The 15,490-nt window shown below is 48.2% G+C and overlaps 1 protein-coding gene across 2 annotated transcripts; it reads right to left on the reverse strand.

Annotated features, from left to right (window-relative positions):
- Window positions 1-759: 759 nt before the first annotated feature.
- On the reverse strand, window positions 760-13,607 carry E2F4 (E2F transcription factor 4). 2 transcript variants are annotated; one of them, XM_087940613.1, is made up of 10 exons: window positions 13,381-13,607; window positions 10,154-10,263; window positions 9,128-9,291; window positions 8,171-8,212; window positions 7,834-7,895; window positions 6,639-6,921; window positions 4,989-5,180; window positions 4,142-4,189; window positions 3,583-3,627; window positions 760-3,331 (listed from the first exon to the last, which is right to left on the reverse strand). In XM_087940613.1, exons 1-10 carry the CDS (start codon window positions 13,507-13,509, stop codon window positions 3,216-3,218), a joined length of 1,191 nt encoding a protein of 396 aa, XP_087796739.1. In that variant the 5' UTR covers window positions 13,510-13,607; the 3' UTR covers window positions 760-3,215. The 2 variants fall into 2 exon arrangements, with proteins under 2 accessions (XP_087796739.1, XP_087796740.1); XM_087940614.1 differs by lacking the exon at window positions 4,142-4,189 and having other exon boundaries at window positions 13,381-13,606.
- Window positions 13,608-15,490: the final 1,883 nt, after the last annotated feature.

Raw genomic sequence — 15,490 nt, forward strand, 5'->3', positions numbered from 1 at the left:
GAAAGCCTATGCCATTTCAGACAAATGGTTGTCCAATTTCTTCTTAAAAACTTCCCAGTGTTGCAGCATTCACAACTTCTGGAAGCGAGTTGCTCTAGACGACACCTCTTCGACAGCATCACTGAAACTGATGGTATGTGGGTTTTGCTAAACTACAGAGGAGTTAAGAGAGGAATTATAATGTATTTGGAATCCTTTATTGTCCGTGGGTGATGGAGCCGGAACACTCTTGCATCTGGAACAAGTCAAATGAGCAAGGGTATTTATCCTGCCGCTGTCTCTCCCGCTTGATTTGTCCTGGATACAATTACTCTTCCTTCTCCATCACTCGGGGACAATGAGTGTAGTAAAAGCCTCATTTGTCTGTTTTCTAGAGGTTGCTGATTTACTGTTGACCCTACACCAAATTGGACCCCAGATCTAGTGCTGTGTTCAATAGATCAACTCTGGAGTCCTTTTTAAGGGCTTGTGTAATTATTTCAATCCAAGCAGGTGGCAGTTCTTTTATCTTTATACGGGTCCTTACTGTGGCAGCCAGGATTTATTCTACTCCCGCCTTTCATTCTCAAGTACTACTAATAAACCCACCTGGGATGCAAAGAGGCTACCTGAAAAGAAGACCCTGCTAGTCAGGTGCCAAGCCTTAAACCATCTCCACTCGGAACATTTTGTAGTCCAAGCCCTTGGCATCGCAAGATGGTGGATGTGCCACGGAGGGTATGAAATGCCTTCTTTTATGACAACACGATAGGCAGAAAGTTTTGGAAAGTTCGTTTATTCACTCAGGAAAAAAAAAAAAACTGTACAAATATTACAGGCAATTTTCTTCTGCTGGAAAAAAGTATAAAAATAATCTTTTTTATATGAATCAAAACTCATTTCTCTCCCTTCCCCACCCGCACACATTTCCTCTATTGCATCTTTTGGGGGACGTCACCCAACGGGTCAGGGGCGCAAGAAGGTGACAGCAAAGAGAAACGAAGTTTCGGCTGCTAAACAGGAGCAGGCCCAAACCACGTATAATAGGCAGGAGGGGATGCAATGGAGAGAGGCCTGTGTCTCGCTGGGGACAGCCACACAGAGCCAGAAGAACAGCTCAGAAACCCTGCAGGTGGAACGGTGTCCTTCTGGGAGAGGCGAACAGGACTCCAGAGTTTTGGGGTTTTTTGAGACAAGTCATCTACCTGGAGGCAGAGACGAATGCTCCTAGGCTGGAGAGGTGAAGAATCTCTATTTATTACATCTCTATTTCCTACCCAGAAAAACTCAAAAGTTGCTTTTGTGGATCTTTTAGCCCGGTGTTTTCAACCTTGGTGTGGTAGCTTTAAGACGGGTGGACTTCAAGTCCCAGAACCCCGCCCCCCCCAGCCAGTATGTCTAGCTAGGGAATTCTGGGAGTTGAAGTCCACCCATCCTGTATCTGTCAAGTTTGAGACACCCAGCTTTGCCTCGGTCTCCCGAATGGAAATAGAAACATTCCCTGATTACAGGGGGTGGAGGGTAAGGGAGGGGGGATCAGGGTCAGGCCTGCCCACTCACATTGAATCCTTCCGCAATTCTAAGTAGCACAATTCATTCAGTCCCCTCAAAAGGAGATTTTTTTTTTTTCTTTCAGCCAGGCAGTTCAAGGGCTGCGATGTGGGAGAGCTCCCCCCCCCCACTTCGGATCGGAACCCTTCCCGACCGACCAGCCCCACTGCGAGGAGGTGGGGCGCCTCTTCGGCACCTGTGACAGTCTTAGGAATCAGGAAAGTTGAGGTTCCGGGGTTTGCACGCGGTGTAACCCACCAGGCCGACGGGTGGTGGAAAATGGATATGGCTTTTAAGGGGGTGGGGAAGGGGGGAGTTCGGAAGTGCAGGATTGGGGAGGGGCAGAAAGCGAGGGCTCCTTCCATATGTCCTCGAGATCAGGGGAAAACCCCCGATGGAGAGGCTGAGGGTGCGCCGGTCGGAGAGAAACGCGGGAAAGGGCACGCCGTGGTTAAGTTCCAAAGAGAAGTCGGACTGCGCCAACAGCACCGGCAACGTAATACGTCTAGCAAATCGTGAAGGGAAACATCGCACCCCGAAAAGCCCTACTCTAGCAGCTACGGAAGGAGGACACGCCAGGGAGGCTCCCTTCGCTGTGACTAAATCTCCTCCGTCGGAGGGTCCCGATGGAGACATCGGGGCAGGGAGGGAGGGGCTTGAGAGAGAAAGCAAGCCTCCCAGTTAGTCCCAGCCAGCTCTTCCCTTCCTGATGCAGCACAGCTGCAGATGGGGGGGGGGGAGGAAGGAGGGAGGGGGACAACCCAGGACGGTGCGTGTGCAAAAGCAGCTTTGGGTTGACAACAGGCAGGTAGGTCCCACCTGCTTGAAGTCCCAACTTGTTTCTGCACACCTCCTTTCTAACAAAATCCTTTCTGAGTTCTGACTCTTTGGAGGAAAAGTGACTGTGCAAAACTGGCACCTTAAAAACAAAACGCGCTCACACGCAAACACACACACACACACACACACGAATTAAGTCTAGGCAACCTACAGGGGGGGGAAAAGGGCTTCGTGCTTTGTGTTGAAAAGATGGACCAGGAGGGTTACTTGAAACGCCACTTCTAAGCACATTAAAGAAAAGAAAAAAAGGCAGCTGAGAGGCCCACATTCCATCATGCCCAAAGCAGACAATTGCTAAAGAGAGGCCGCCCCGTCGTTTGAATTCTACGAACGAGCCAAAAGAGAGGCCAGGGCTGGATTTTTTTCCCCACACACACACACAAACCACCTGGCTCCGTTTTGGCTGTTCTGTTGGTAATTAGGAAGGAGGGAAGGAGGTGCAAAGTGCCCCCAGCAGTGCAGGGATGCCAAAACAGGCTAGAAGGGGACTCAAGGAAGCGCTTTTACTGCTCAGCAAGATTCAACAGCAGGTGCCTGGGAAGGAGGCCCACTCAGGATCCGTGAAAGGACAAAGGACGGGACCAAGATAAGCCAGGGAAGAGGGGAAAAAAGAAAAGGAAAGAAAAAAGCTGGAGACAAGACTCTCGTCCTGATTGGTTTTCGGTCTAGACCCGAGCAGCTCTGTGTTTCACTCGAGCACTAGCGGACAAAGAATCCAGAATGAAGAGTTTGGGGCTTTCCCCCACATTCCTTTGAGACAAGTTTCCTTTTTTTAAAAAAAAAAAAGGGTGGGGGGGGGGGGAAGAATCCGTATCCCAAAGTCCATCCATCCAGGCAGTCAAAAGTCAGAGGTTGAGAATCGGGACGTCGAAAAGGTCACAAACCCCTTCGCTCTCATCCAAGTTGTAGATGTAGTCGTGGTCTCCGGGAGGTGGGGAGAGGCGGAGTAAAGGAGCAAACACTGCCGGGGGGGGGAGAGAAAAAGAGACCCTTAGGACCCTTAGGGGACTCTTCCGACTCAGCAATCCCATAACCCTTAGCCCAATCTTCCTCCACCTCAGCAACTTTTAAGACAACCACATCCCAGGATCCCCCAGCCGGCCGTGCTCGACTAAAACAATGCGGATTTTTACAGCTGCGCTCCCTGATTTTCTATGCTATCTGATGTGGCCTCCCCTCCAAACCTGGGAGCGGAAGAAAATGCAGTCCTACCTTCAGAGGACATCAGCTCTTCAAGCAACTCCGAATTCATGCACTCTGTGGGAAGAAGAAGGTGAGAGACATTTACGTGCTTGCAAAATAGGTGAGCGTGTCACCCAGTGCCCCAAATTTGAGACGGGGCAATTCTTCCAGCCCATCTTCTTCTGTCTCAGGTCTCAATTCGCGCCTCGGTTGACTACATAGCACTAATAGGGCAGATTCTGCAGGCTCCTGCACGAGCAACATCAAAACAATGCATTTTTAGCAGCTGCTTCTTCTTTTCTCCAGGGGGGGTTTGGTTTATGCAGGTAACCAAATGAAATGTCCCTGATATGTCCCTTCAGTAAACAGGTTTAAAGGTTTTAATCGTCCAGCACTTGAAGTCGCCCTTAAAAGTAGAAAACCGACACAAGCCAAGAAAAGTGCTTCCTTCTGTTGCTATTCTACAAGGGCCCAACAGGGGGGGCCTTAATCAAGTTTGCGAAACGGTACATCTGACTTTTCTGAACTTCTAAAGGAAAAAAAAGGCAAAGCACAAACAAGGTTTGCTACAGGGACACTAGCAACGCACCTCTGGTTGGCTCAAACATTTCTGAAAGCTCTTTGGGAAATTCCAGTACTGGAAAAAAAAAAAAAGAACAAAGGTTGCACATCTTAAAGACCAACGTAATTATTGTGGCACAGGCTACCTCTGTTTCCAAGTCCTTCAGGTGTTCGGGGGCTGCCATTGCCCATATGGAGAGAGAGAGAGGAATTTTGGAAGCAGTAATCCCAACGTAGTCAAGAGCCCAGGTAGGGAAAAGGCCAAGATACAATTCCAGTAACCGCAGTCTGCTAAGAGTCCTTGTTTTTATGTCACTCGAAGATTCTCATTGTCAATACCCATGTTTCCCAGCCAGGATCATTTTAAGCCGCGCTGACTTCAAGTCCCAGAATTCATGCTTGCTGGAGAGTTCTAGGAGTTGAAAGTCCACACAGCTTAAAAGTTGTCCTGGCTGGGAAACACTTATCTGCACAGTTCATTTCTCCTGGTGGTTGATCCCACTTCCTCTAGCTCAGCTTCGTTTTAGAACAGGGGTCTTCCAACTTGACAGCTTTAAGACTTGTGGACTTCCAACTCCCAGAATTCCTCCTCCAGTCATGTTAGCTGAGGAATTCTGGGAGTTGAAGTCCACAAAGTTAAAAGTCTTAAAAGTCTTAAAGTTGCCAAGTTTGGGGGCCCTTCTTTTAGAAGAACATCTGTGAAAAGGAGCCAGTAAGAGACTGTCAAACACACCCAATAACTTTGGAATTAAAAAAAAACAAAACACACCCCATCAAAGTACAATGCAGGAGGTCAGAGCCAAACAAACTCAGGTTCTGTCAGTTTTGATCCATCCTAGCTGCCCACCCGATAGCTGGAAACCCAGAGCACTTACTTTCTGTGGGGAAGGACTTGATTGGCTCGAAAGAGGTAAAGGAACTGGGCGAGACAGAGCTGCTGTCCAGCAAGGCTGAGGATTGGAGGGGCTGCGTATCAAGCCCAGCTGGCGGGCTGGCCGGTACGGTCGAAGGGGTAAGCGAGTCCAGCTCCACACTACTTTTTGATTCTGCTGTCGAGGTGCCTGTCTCTGCGATGAGAAGAGGGTGACAGAAAGATAAATTATTGTTTAAGCTTGCATGCCACCCAACCACCTATTGCAGGAGTCTCCAACCTTGGCAACTTTTAAGACTTTGCTGGCTGAGGAATTCTGGGAGTTGAAGTCCTAAAGTTGCCAAGGTTGGACACCCCTGACCTATTGTGTAGGATGGGATTCCACACAGCTAGCAGGCTCATAGCAACCGTCAGGAAAAGTGCTTTTAAGTTCAATCGATCATAATAGAGCTGCAAGGGACCTTGGAGGTCTTCTAGTCCAACCCCTGCTCAAGTAGGAGACCCTATACCATTTCAGATTCAGTGTTTGTTCAGTCTCTTCTTAAAAGCCTCCAGTGATGGAGCCCCCACAACTTCTGAAGGCAACTCGTTCCAACTGGTTAATTGTCCTGTTAGGAAATGTCTCCTTAAATCCAGGTTGCTTCTCTCCTCTTGGTTAATTTCCATCCATTGCTTGTCATCTTGCCTCCTGGTGCTTTGGAAAATAAGTTGATACCCTCTTCTTTGTGGCAGTCTCTAAAATACTGCGACACTGCTGTCATCTTCCCCTTGGTCCTCCTTTTGTCTAGACCGGCCATACCCAAGCCCTGCAACCATTCTTCATGTGTTTCGTCTCCAGGTCCTTGATCATCTTAGCTGCCCTGTGCACTTTTTCCGGCCTTGTAAAGAAACCCCCAGTTAGCACCCTCCCATTACTCTACGGCAGCTCAGGGTAGGGCATATTGATAGTCACTGCCCCGTTGCCAAGTTTCTAGTGCAAGGGATGGTCCAAGCAGGACTGTTAAAACAGGTTCCTGTCTCATCCAGATTCCCAATTTTCAAAATGAGTGCTTTTATTTTTAGAGCAGAATTCGGTCGCTTCTCCAAGAAAACCTCTCCGAAAGGATTAGCCGACCTCATCCCAGCTCTTCTGATGTGAGGTTTGCCATCTAAATCCCAGGTAATCTTTCCTGCCTGGGGATGCCTGGCTTGGAATATGTCTGATTGCAAACAGGGCCAGAAAAGATATTTGCATATTGGATATTTACAGATTAACTGAGTTGGAAGGGACCTTATGGAGAAGATGCCATTATTTGGATGGAGAAAAGTAAAGGTCCACAACAAACCTTTTGCTCAATAGGTTTCCTGCTAAGAAACGACGTGCCACGATGTGATTTTCATCTCAGGCTGTAGCAGAGATTCAAAGGAGGATGAAAGGCAAGGAAAACAGGGCAAGGACAAAGTGGACCCCAAATTTGGTCCTTGATTTCACGGGACTCTGTTTCTGCAGAATTAACCTAATTTAATCAGGATCAGCCTCACCTTCCTGGAGGTGCCCTGGGAGCCAAAGTTCTGAGTCAGAAAACGTCAATAGCATAGTTACTGGCCCACTTTTAAAATAGGCGTTTAAACTTCAACGCAGGCTGTGCTTTTCACTCGTCCCTTTAAAGCTCACCTGCCACGGCGGCCGATTGGGGCACGGAGGGCCTGTGGTCTTGCGTGCTGCTGGGCACAGACCCAGGAGGGTTGGCACCGCTGGGAAGAGGGGTCTCCTGGGACGGGGGAATGGATGGCTTCTTAGAGGGAGTGATTGGCTGGCACTGAATGAGGTCTTCCGGGGGAGGGACAGGAAGTACCACCGGAGGAGAGCTCCAGGCATCCTTGTTTACTAGAAGAACATCAATGGAACCGTTGCTGCTCTTTAGGTGGATCTGGTATTTCCTCTGGCCGTTTAAGCCCTAGAGAAAAAGGAAAAAAAGAGAGGTTGCATGGACGCAAGTGTACGAACTGTATACGGTGGTGGTATCAGTGCAACGGCGCCATCAGGTGTCATCACAAGACTGGAAGGAAACCATCGGTGTCAGTATGGAATTCTTTCTCCAGGTGTTCTCTATGGACAGGTGAACCCCAAACCTTCCCGCCACCACTAAAGGAGAAGCCCCTCTCAATTCGTTGAGCCCCACATCCAACCAGACGCTTCTTGGAGAAAGTAGCCTATCATGCCAAGTGGAATGGGGGCAGCTTAGCTCAGTACAGTTCCAGGCACCTTAGAGCTTGCCATTGTTTTAACTAGAGACCCTAGGAAAGTTGAACATGTGGTCCGTGCAGAAGTGAATCCGTTAAGGCCCCTTCGGCCAGGGTCTCCCAACTTTAAGATGCAAGGACTTCAACTCCCATGCTTCCCCAGCCAGGGGACCCAACCCTGGGAGTCGGAAGTCCACGTCTCTTAATGCTGCTCCTGTTGGGAAATCTTTCCTCCGGCCAAAGAGATATTTCTACAAACAGCAATAGTCCCTTGGGAATAACCCACAAAAGACTTCACGCGGATGGGACTATTGAGTTGCTTTCTTTTTCACCGCTGGTTTTTTTCTTTTCTTCCTGGTATCCTTTCCTGGTATCCTCCTCCTCTTAACTTTCTTCTTTCTGCGCCTCAATTCCCTGGAGAGCGAGCGATGTCAGACTGCTCTTGAACGTATCTGAATATTAATGGAGTACCATTTTTGATCGGTAACTTTTCTGCAGGGGGCTTTCCCCTCTTTTTGCTTGCAACCTGTCAAATATGTTCGGCTGCAAAAGGCCCTCGGTCATTGAAGCTGCCGCATGCTGACTTCTTGGGGAGAGCCATAGCATCACCAAACATCTGCACCCACCTCAGGGACAGGAACTTCTAGCTGGGTTCCTGACGGAGCTCGGATGGCCAGCAATGTGTCGCCTGCAACAAGAAACCAAAATGCTGCATTCAGGAAACAGCTAAGCAACACAAAAAGACGCATTCTTTGCTTTTCCTAACCCCAGCCGGGCAGTGTTTTCTGTTCCTAATTGCCAGGAAGTGCCTTCCCATCTCCCACACTCCCAATTCTACCCAGAAATGCACATCAAAGATAAGTTGATCCAGAGAAGGACCAACTCCCTTGCAAAGATGTTGCAAGGGTGGAATTATATTAAACAGGCAGGGATAGCAGGGATGAAGCGACACGCCATCCTTACCTGGGAAGCACTTGCAAAGATCCTCATCTGTCACATACGCTAATGTTCCTGAAGTTAAGGGAAAAAAACCCAGCTGCCTCTGAACCTCAGCAAGATCATTCCCCTTCCCCCACCCAATAGTATTTTTTATTTCTTTTCATGACCCTGTAATCCCTTTTTTATTGGGGTGGAGTCAGGGCGGCTAAATGGAACTGAGCATTTACTGGCCAGACGCCCTTCCAGAGGCCTATGAGGAGTTCGCAGCAATTGATCTCTTGTGTCTTGATAAATACCTGTCGCTGCCCTAGGATTGAACTCTCTCAATCTGGATTGTTGAAAATCAGCAGTTTTCTGCCATTCCAAGATAGATGCACCCGATAAATGTAGCCTACAAGTCTCAATCCTGTTAAAAATTAATCCTCCTTTTGTCCTACCCTCTCACCACCAATCCTGGAAAATTGGAGCCCAACCAGTTTGTACTGTTCACTGTGGCTCTCCACTGGAAATATACCAACAGGCTACCAACACAGGAAAAACATCTAAGGAAGAACTAGGGAAAAATCAGAGCACGGATGAGAAAAAAGGATACTAATTTGAAACACAAGGAACATTATTATTTCACGCTATTAGGACAGTGGGATAAAAAGCCTTTTCTAATCGGATGTTAGCTGTTTTCTATTATCCTGGGCAAATTAGGTTACCTGCCTAGAAACATTTCTATCAGAAAACAGCGTGCATTAAAAAAAAAAAATTGTCCTACACAAATTGGCATAAATGATGTAAGGATGGGTGATGCAGTCGCTCTGAGACTACAAATTCCAGAATTCCCAGCCAACGACTGAATTCTGGGCACCGCCATCCCAAATATTCAGGAGGTAGAACTGCAAAGCTAGGCCAGACCAGAATCGCCAGAAAGGATCTGCATTTGAGCATCAGAGAAACGCGAAAGCGGGAAGAACCAGAGTTGACGCCAAGGATATTCGTTGTTCTGTACATCATCGGTGACATTCCTGATACTCTGCTGCACCCACATCTTCTGCTGTTCCAGCTCTCGTTCCCGATGTTCCAGGTCCTCAATCTCTGCTTTCAACTCAATCAACTTGTGGGCAATTTCTCGGGTATTACAGCCAGGCCCCACACCTCTGACGAGAACGGGAGAACAAGAGAAATCAAGGGATCCGCCCTTTTCAGAGTGTATTAAGAATCCCATATCAATGATCATTTCAATCACACATACTGCCTGCAGAAGGCGGCCTTTTGGTTTTTCTTTTAGTTCTATCTTTTCCAAAGAGAATTCAGTGACACCCTTAATGCACCCGGGAGAGAACTCAAATATCCTTTTCCAAAGTTTTTCTCTGCATTATTATGTTTTCCCAGGGGGCAGGGTGGGTGGGGAAATCCATTAATAAAAGTCTCAAAAATTCTCATCCCTGGAAGATCAAGTACCTGGTCAAAGCAATAGGACTGAACTTCCTCTTTATCACTCCTGTATGTATGTAGATGTAAATGTATATATGGATGTGTATATTATACACAAACACACACACAGAGTCACTCAGCGGAGCTACTGATAAAATTCTTCCAAAGCTAGCTTCAGAAAAACATTCAGACACACACACATCCCAGCTGTCTCAAAGGTGCTTGTTCAAAAGGCAACTGGACTTTGTTTTTATTTGAAGACATTTCACTTCTCATCCAAGAAGCTTCTTCAGTTCTGACTCAATTTAGTCAGCCAGTCAGAACTGAAAAAGCTTCTTGGATGAGGAGCGAAACGACTTCAAATAAAAACAAAGAAAGCCCAGTTGCCTTTTCAAAAAGCACCTTTCAGACACCCATGACCTGAGAAGTGAGAAATTCCATAGAAACCCCACAGCTGTTCAGATAAATTGTTCTGCCTCTGATTCATACAGGGGAGTGGCTAACAGTGAACGCAATTGCAGCCCCTTCCATGGAAGCTAGTGCCAGGGCTTCTCTATCGCCCCCCCCGCCCCACCCCTTACTCACTTCCACTGAATACTGTTCTTCGATTTCTTCTCGATAAGTCCAATGCCCTCAAGGACGTTTGTAATATCATAAATACGTCTCTTTTGCCGCACTGCCAGAGTATCTGCTGCCTGCAAAAGCAAACAAACAAAAAAGAGGTGAGTTCAAAGGTGTAACAAAAAATACCTGGACCACCACAACACAAAAGCTACGTTAATTACATCCCACCCTGCTTGTGAACTTTCTCAAGGACTCGATCTCAATTGCTCAGGACAGGTCTGTTTTAAAACTGAAAAATGCCAATCTGTTTCATGAATGATTATTCTGGTGTGAAAGTCAAACTCATCACCAAATCACAAAGCAGCTGCAACGACCACAAAACAGAGCACCTTATGCAAAAATTAACTGTTCAGATTAGGGTAATGCTCTTACTGCTTTGTCAGTTCATTACCAAATGGTTGCTAATTAAGAAATCTTGTTTCTTTGGCCTTCTGTTTGTTTGGATTCCATTTTGTTTCCTGCATGCTACTGCAAATTAATTTACATTACTTGACATGGTTCAATCATTTCTCTTTTATCCTAGCTATGTATATAGAAACCGAAATGGCAGTGCTCTCCCAGCGAACATTGACCCATTTTTTTTTATTTTCCTGCAATACATTAGATGAAAGCGCCATCCTGCACGTGGCTATTCACAGCACATTTTTCAATGAGCTGAACAAGAATGACCCACAGATAAAGTATAGGATTTATAAATTTTTATGATGCAGAAGAAGGAAGATTCCCACTCTTTGGATTTGACAAACCCTGTCCATACTTCTACACAGGTAGATCCCACTGAATGCAGATGAGCTTACTTCTAAACAAGCACACCTCACATTGTGCTGCTGTGATATTTATAAATGCTGTAGCAACACTTCCCATCACAGCTGCCTTTTGGAATAAATACAGATAGTCCTCAACTTACAACAGTTGGACCGTGTAAAGTTATAACGGCACAGAAAAAAAGTAACTTAGGGACCGTTTTCACACTTCTATCCATTGCAGCACCAAAATTCTGATGCCTGGCAACTATTTATGTCCGTTGCAAAATCCCGGAGTCGTGCGATGCCCTTTTAAGCAAAGTCAGGGGGGAAGCCAGATTCATTTAACAACCTGTCATTAGCTGAACAGCTACGGTGATTCACTTCACTGTGTCAAGGTCATAAAATGGGACAAAATTCACTTGTCTCACTTAGCAACAGAAATGTTGGGCTCCATTGTGATTCTAAGTCGAGAACTACCTGTTCTGTGTAACCACCACAGGTTGCTGCTGTTAATCTACCCAACAGAGGACTCAGCAGCTGCAGCCTTCCAGATGTTGCCGAACTGCAGCTCCCAAGACCCAGCCCCCATGGCCAACGAGGGAGGGTGCTGAGCATTGAAAGGGCCATATTTCCTATTATTCACATGGGAATTCACCCATGCTCTGTTAAACCTCAGCTGTGGTTCACAGCACAAAGAGGCAACTTCCTGCCCGGCTCCCTTGCTTTAAGTTCCCTCCATGTGCTTCTGGGGAGAAACCCGGCTGTCCCTTGCTACCAACTGTCCTTAGTTTCAAGAACTTTGGGGCTCTTTCCTTCCCCTCCCCACCAATAAAATCTAAAATCTTCTGCGGAAATCTTAACTCGCCCAAGCCTGGCTAAGAAAGCCTGCACAGAAGCCCAAGGAGCCGTTGCAACGACCACAGCAGCTCTTCATCACCACCGCGAATCTCTTCTACCTGTAAGTTGTCGGCAGAAGGATGCGGGCAAACGGATTCCCTCCTGCCCAGCCGCCACACAAAACACAGCCATCGCCATTCGGGCTGGGGGGAGGTCTTGCGTTGGCAAGCATGCAGGTGGCGGGGGAGTTGTGGGAGGAGAGAGGAAGAAAGGGATCCCACCAGCTGGCAGGAGGGGCGGGGGGAGAAAAGACAAAAGCCGACTGCTGCAGCCGTCCAAAGGGGATGCTGCCCCGCTATTGCCCTGCTGAGGCTGGATGAGGGAGGGAGGGAGGGAGGGAGGGAGGGGAGGGAGGGAAGGAAGGAAGGAAGGAAGGAAGGAAGGAAGGATCATTAATGATATTAGCTAATTGGTTTATGAAATGAGCAGCAAGGGAGGGGAGGGAGAGGATATCCCCCCCATAGCTCTGCTGATGCTGGATGAGAAAAGGAAGGAAGGAAGGAAGGAAGGAAGGAAGGAAGGAAGGAAGGAAGGAAGGAAGGAAGGAAGGAAGGAAGGGGTTAGTTGGTTTATGAAATGAGCAGCAAGGGAGGGGAGGGAGGGGATATCCCCCCCCAGCTCTGCTGATGCTGGATAAGAAAAGGAAGGAAGGAAGGAAGGAAGGAAGGAGGGAGGCTAGTTGGTTTATGAAATGAGCAGCAAGGGAGGGGGGAAAGGGATATCTCTCCCCCCCATAGCTCTGCTGATGCTGGATGAGAAAAGGAAGGAAGGAAGGAAGGAAGGAAGGAGGAGGGAGCTAATCGGAAGGAGAAATGAGTGGAAGACCCCCACACACAGCGCACCAGAGGTACCCTTTCTGCCCCCACCCCCACGACCGAGTCATGCTCAAACAGAAGCCATCTCAATGTGACCACATAGGAACCATGGACCGTTTTCGCGCGCGCGCGCACACGGCTGACACGCACACGTGAAAGCCACACACACACACACACACACACACACACACACACGTGCGCACGCCGGGCAAGGGATGCTGCCCAGCAGCCTGAGAATGGCTCCTTCGCCCGGCTTTGCAACCCCCCCCAAGCACCCTCAAGGCTGCAGCGTCTTTTCCCCAGGGAAAAGATGGGAGTTGTAGTCCTCGCGCCCCGCGAGCTATTGGAAGGAAAGAAGACCCACCAGCCCCCCCCAACCCCCAGTTCCCCCCCCAAAAAACCCACATGGCCTAGGCGTGGAATGGGGGGGCAAGAGAACCGGAGTCCTCCTCCCTGGAAGAGGCTGCAGCCCAAACCTCTCCTGGCCGGGGAAGGCATGCAGAGCGCTGCCAGCTTCCCACCCGCCCCCGCCGGCATCTCCCCGCCGCGCAGGCGGATGGGCTTTGTAGTCCCCCCGCCCCTGCAACCCTTTTGGGCCGGCTGCCTCTTCCCCGGGGGAGGGGGAGACGGGGAGGGCCATGGGCTTCTCCAGGCGAGGGTCCTGCGGCCCCTTCCTTGCCTCACGCCCCCCACCAGCCCCCCGCTCACCTCCCCCGCCCCAATGGCTCACCAGCTTCAGGTCGAGCACGCCGTCCTTGGCCTCCTGCAGCAGCGAGACGAACTTGGTGGTGAGCAGCCCCAGGCTCTTCTCGTGCCGGCTGGGCGCGCCGCCCGGCGGCTGCGGTCCGGACTCCGCCATCCGGACGGCTCACACCTGCCGCCGCCGCCGCCGCCGCCGGTGTGCGGATCCCCGCGCTCGCTCCGCCGCGGCGCCCCCCTCCACTCCGCCGCCGCCGCCGCCGCCGCTTCCGGCCGCCGCGGGGCATGACGGGAGGGGGAGGAGCCAGCTCCATCTTGAGGAGAAAGGGCGGGCCTTCCCCGCCGTCTTTTCTCCAAGCCCCGCCCCCCCGCCCGATCGGCTTTCCTTGTGCGGCGTTCTCTCTCTCTCTCTCTCTCTCTCTCTCTCTCTCTGTGTGTATAGCGACGCCTACTGGCCAGGAGACGAACAGACTCGGGGGAGCCCCAACCTTTTTGCAATTCTTGGTCGCAGAGAGAACTAGGGCAAAGTTCCCATCATCCTCAGCCCAGCGCGGTTGCTTGGCACTACAGTTCTCATCATCCCTTCCCCTCCCCAAGCCGGCATAGCTAAAGGCCTTGGGGACTGCAAAGCTTGAAGCCGAAAAGGCTTGGTGAAAAAAAAACAAGATAATAATTCAATTAATACAAATAATACAATTAATACAAAAGCAATAATAGCTGTAAATAAAACAATAAATGCAATATATAACACTAATGTAGTGGTTAAGACATCAGGATAGAACCCAGCAGCCCATAGTTCTAGTGCTGTTTTAAGCACAGCTAGGTGACCTTCAGCCTCCCCTAACACTCTTGTTTAACCTTTGCAAAGTTCCTGCCTTTTTTACCAAGACACCAGATAGATGTCCCATGCATTTTAGTAGATATAAGTCGAGAATGCTTTTTTTTCTTCTCAGAATAATGGAATCAACCCGAATAAATAAAGCTCCAAAACAGAACCTCAAGGATAGATGAATTATCTCGGTGAAGCCCTTTCTACATAGTTGGGGATACCTGGATTATTTTCCAGACCGTTCTTATATTTCAAAACACTGCTTCCCACCCTGAAATGCAACACACAAATAATTAGTTTGTGAATTGTTGTGCCTTAGAGTTATCTGGGAATGACTTTCAGACGGCAACTGAGTTGCACTGCTACCTAGTAGTCAGATAACCAGGCCTCCCGTAGCTTTGAACTATTGATCTTCAGGTCAGCCAGAAGCAACTAATGTCTGAGAACATTGATAATGGGAAACAACATGCATACTAACGAAGAGTGGGTGTGTGTGAGAGAGAGAGACACACACACACAGAGACAGACAGACAGAAATACACACACAAACAAACAAACACATACACACACAGAGACACTTTTTGGGATAACTGAAACTGCCAAACTCCAAAGACAGCGTTCTCTGCTGTGATGCAAATGCATTCAGGGAATAAGACATTGGATTTGTAAGATATTGCTATGTTTTTAGAAATCTCTTTGGGAAAAGTATTATTGCTATGTAATAGTTGCATCTAAAGTATCACTTCTGTCCTGTTTATTTTTACAACCTTAGGGATACATAGAATGTGGGAACAAATATATTGTGTGCTTATTCCTGGAAAAAGTAGGCATACATAAGAGATAGTTTCTACATTGGGCTAAACTTGGCAATGTAATTGACCACTCTGCCCTTGTAATTCACTGATGCTGTTACATTTTTAACATCTTTGGTTCAAAATCTACTGTGATTTATCCCTGGGGGATTTTTTCAGAAATGAACATGAATAAAAAAAATTTCAAGAATGGAAAGAAGGACACCAACATGGTTTTAAGGAACATATAATTATTCTGTCTGAGAAGAAAGAAACATATTTGACTGATTTGGTAATAAATGTCCCTTGTCTTGATTTTTAAAAGGGACAAAATTTGCACATCTATGGAGATTATCAGTCATCCAGGTCATAATTGTCTCAATGGTGCTTTTTCAAAAAGGCAACTGGAACTTTTTTTTCCTGGAGGAGGAAGATGAAAACATTTCACTTCTCATCCACGAAGCTGAATAGAATGGAATGGAATAAAGAATAGAAGGGGAGGGGAGAGAAGAGAAGAGGAG

This window comes from Pseudonaja textilis, chromosome 11, assembly GCF_049901715.1.
Source record: "Pseudonaja textilis isolate UNSWEBS1 chromosome 11, rPseTex1.2, whole genome shotgun sequence".
NCBI classification, from domain to species: Eukaryota; Metazoa; Chordata; class Lepidosauria; order Squamata; family Elapidae; genus Pseudonaja; species Pseudonaja textilis.